At 54.6% G+C, this 537-nt stretch overlaps 1 protein-coding gene across 1 annotated transcript; it reads right to left on the bottom strand.

Moving 5' to 3' along the window:
• Window positions 1-537, bottom strand: LOC112991797 (olfactory receptor 14A16-like; the record flags this gene model as incomplete). Its single annotated transcript, XM_026114555.2, has 1 exon — window positions 1-537. A coding segment is annotated over one exon (537 nt), but the record flags the coding sequence as incomplete, so codon positions are not given.

The raw sequence follows: 537 nt of genomic DNA, 5'->3' as shown, positions 1-537 counted from the left end.
TCAGTACCAGATCAGTTTCCTCAGTGCCTCCCTGAGCTCCTTGTTCCTCATGCTGTAGATGAGCGGGTTCACTGCTGGAGGCACCACTGAGTACAGAACAGCCACCACCAGATCCAGTGACGGGGAGGAGATGGAGGGGGGCCTCAGGTAGGCCAGAAATGAGGTGCTGACAAACAGGGAGACCACGGCCAGGTGCGGGAGGCACATGGAAAAGGCTTTGTGCTGGCCCTGCTCAGAGGGGATCCTCAGCACGACTGTGAAGATCTGCACGTAGGACACCACAATGAAAACGAAACACCCAAAGAATAAACACGCACCAACCACAATAACCCCAACTTCCCTGAGGTAGGCATCTGTACAGGACAGCTTGAGGATCTGGGGGATTTCACAGAAGAACTGGTCCACTGTGTTGCCTTGGCAGAGTGGTATTGAGAATGTGTTAGCAGTGTGCAGGAGAGCATTGAGAAAACCACTGGCCCAGGCAGCTGCTGCCATTTTGACACAAGCTCTGCTGCCCAGGAGGGTCCCATAGTGCAG

Source organism: Dromaius novaehollandiae, unplaced genomic scaffold, assembly GCF_036370855.1.
Source record: "Dromaius novaehollandiae isolate bDroNov1 unplaced genomic scaffold, bDroNov1.hap1 HAP1_SCAFFOLD_27, whole genome shotgun sequence".
Lineage (NCBI taxonomy): Eukaryota > Metazoa > Chordata > Aves > Casuariiformes > Dromaiidae > Dromaius > Dromaius novaehollandiae.
Note: the sequence above shows the minus strand (reverse complement) of the source record. Positions and strands in the feature narration are given on the sequence as shown.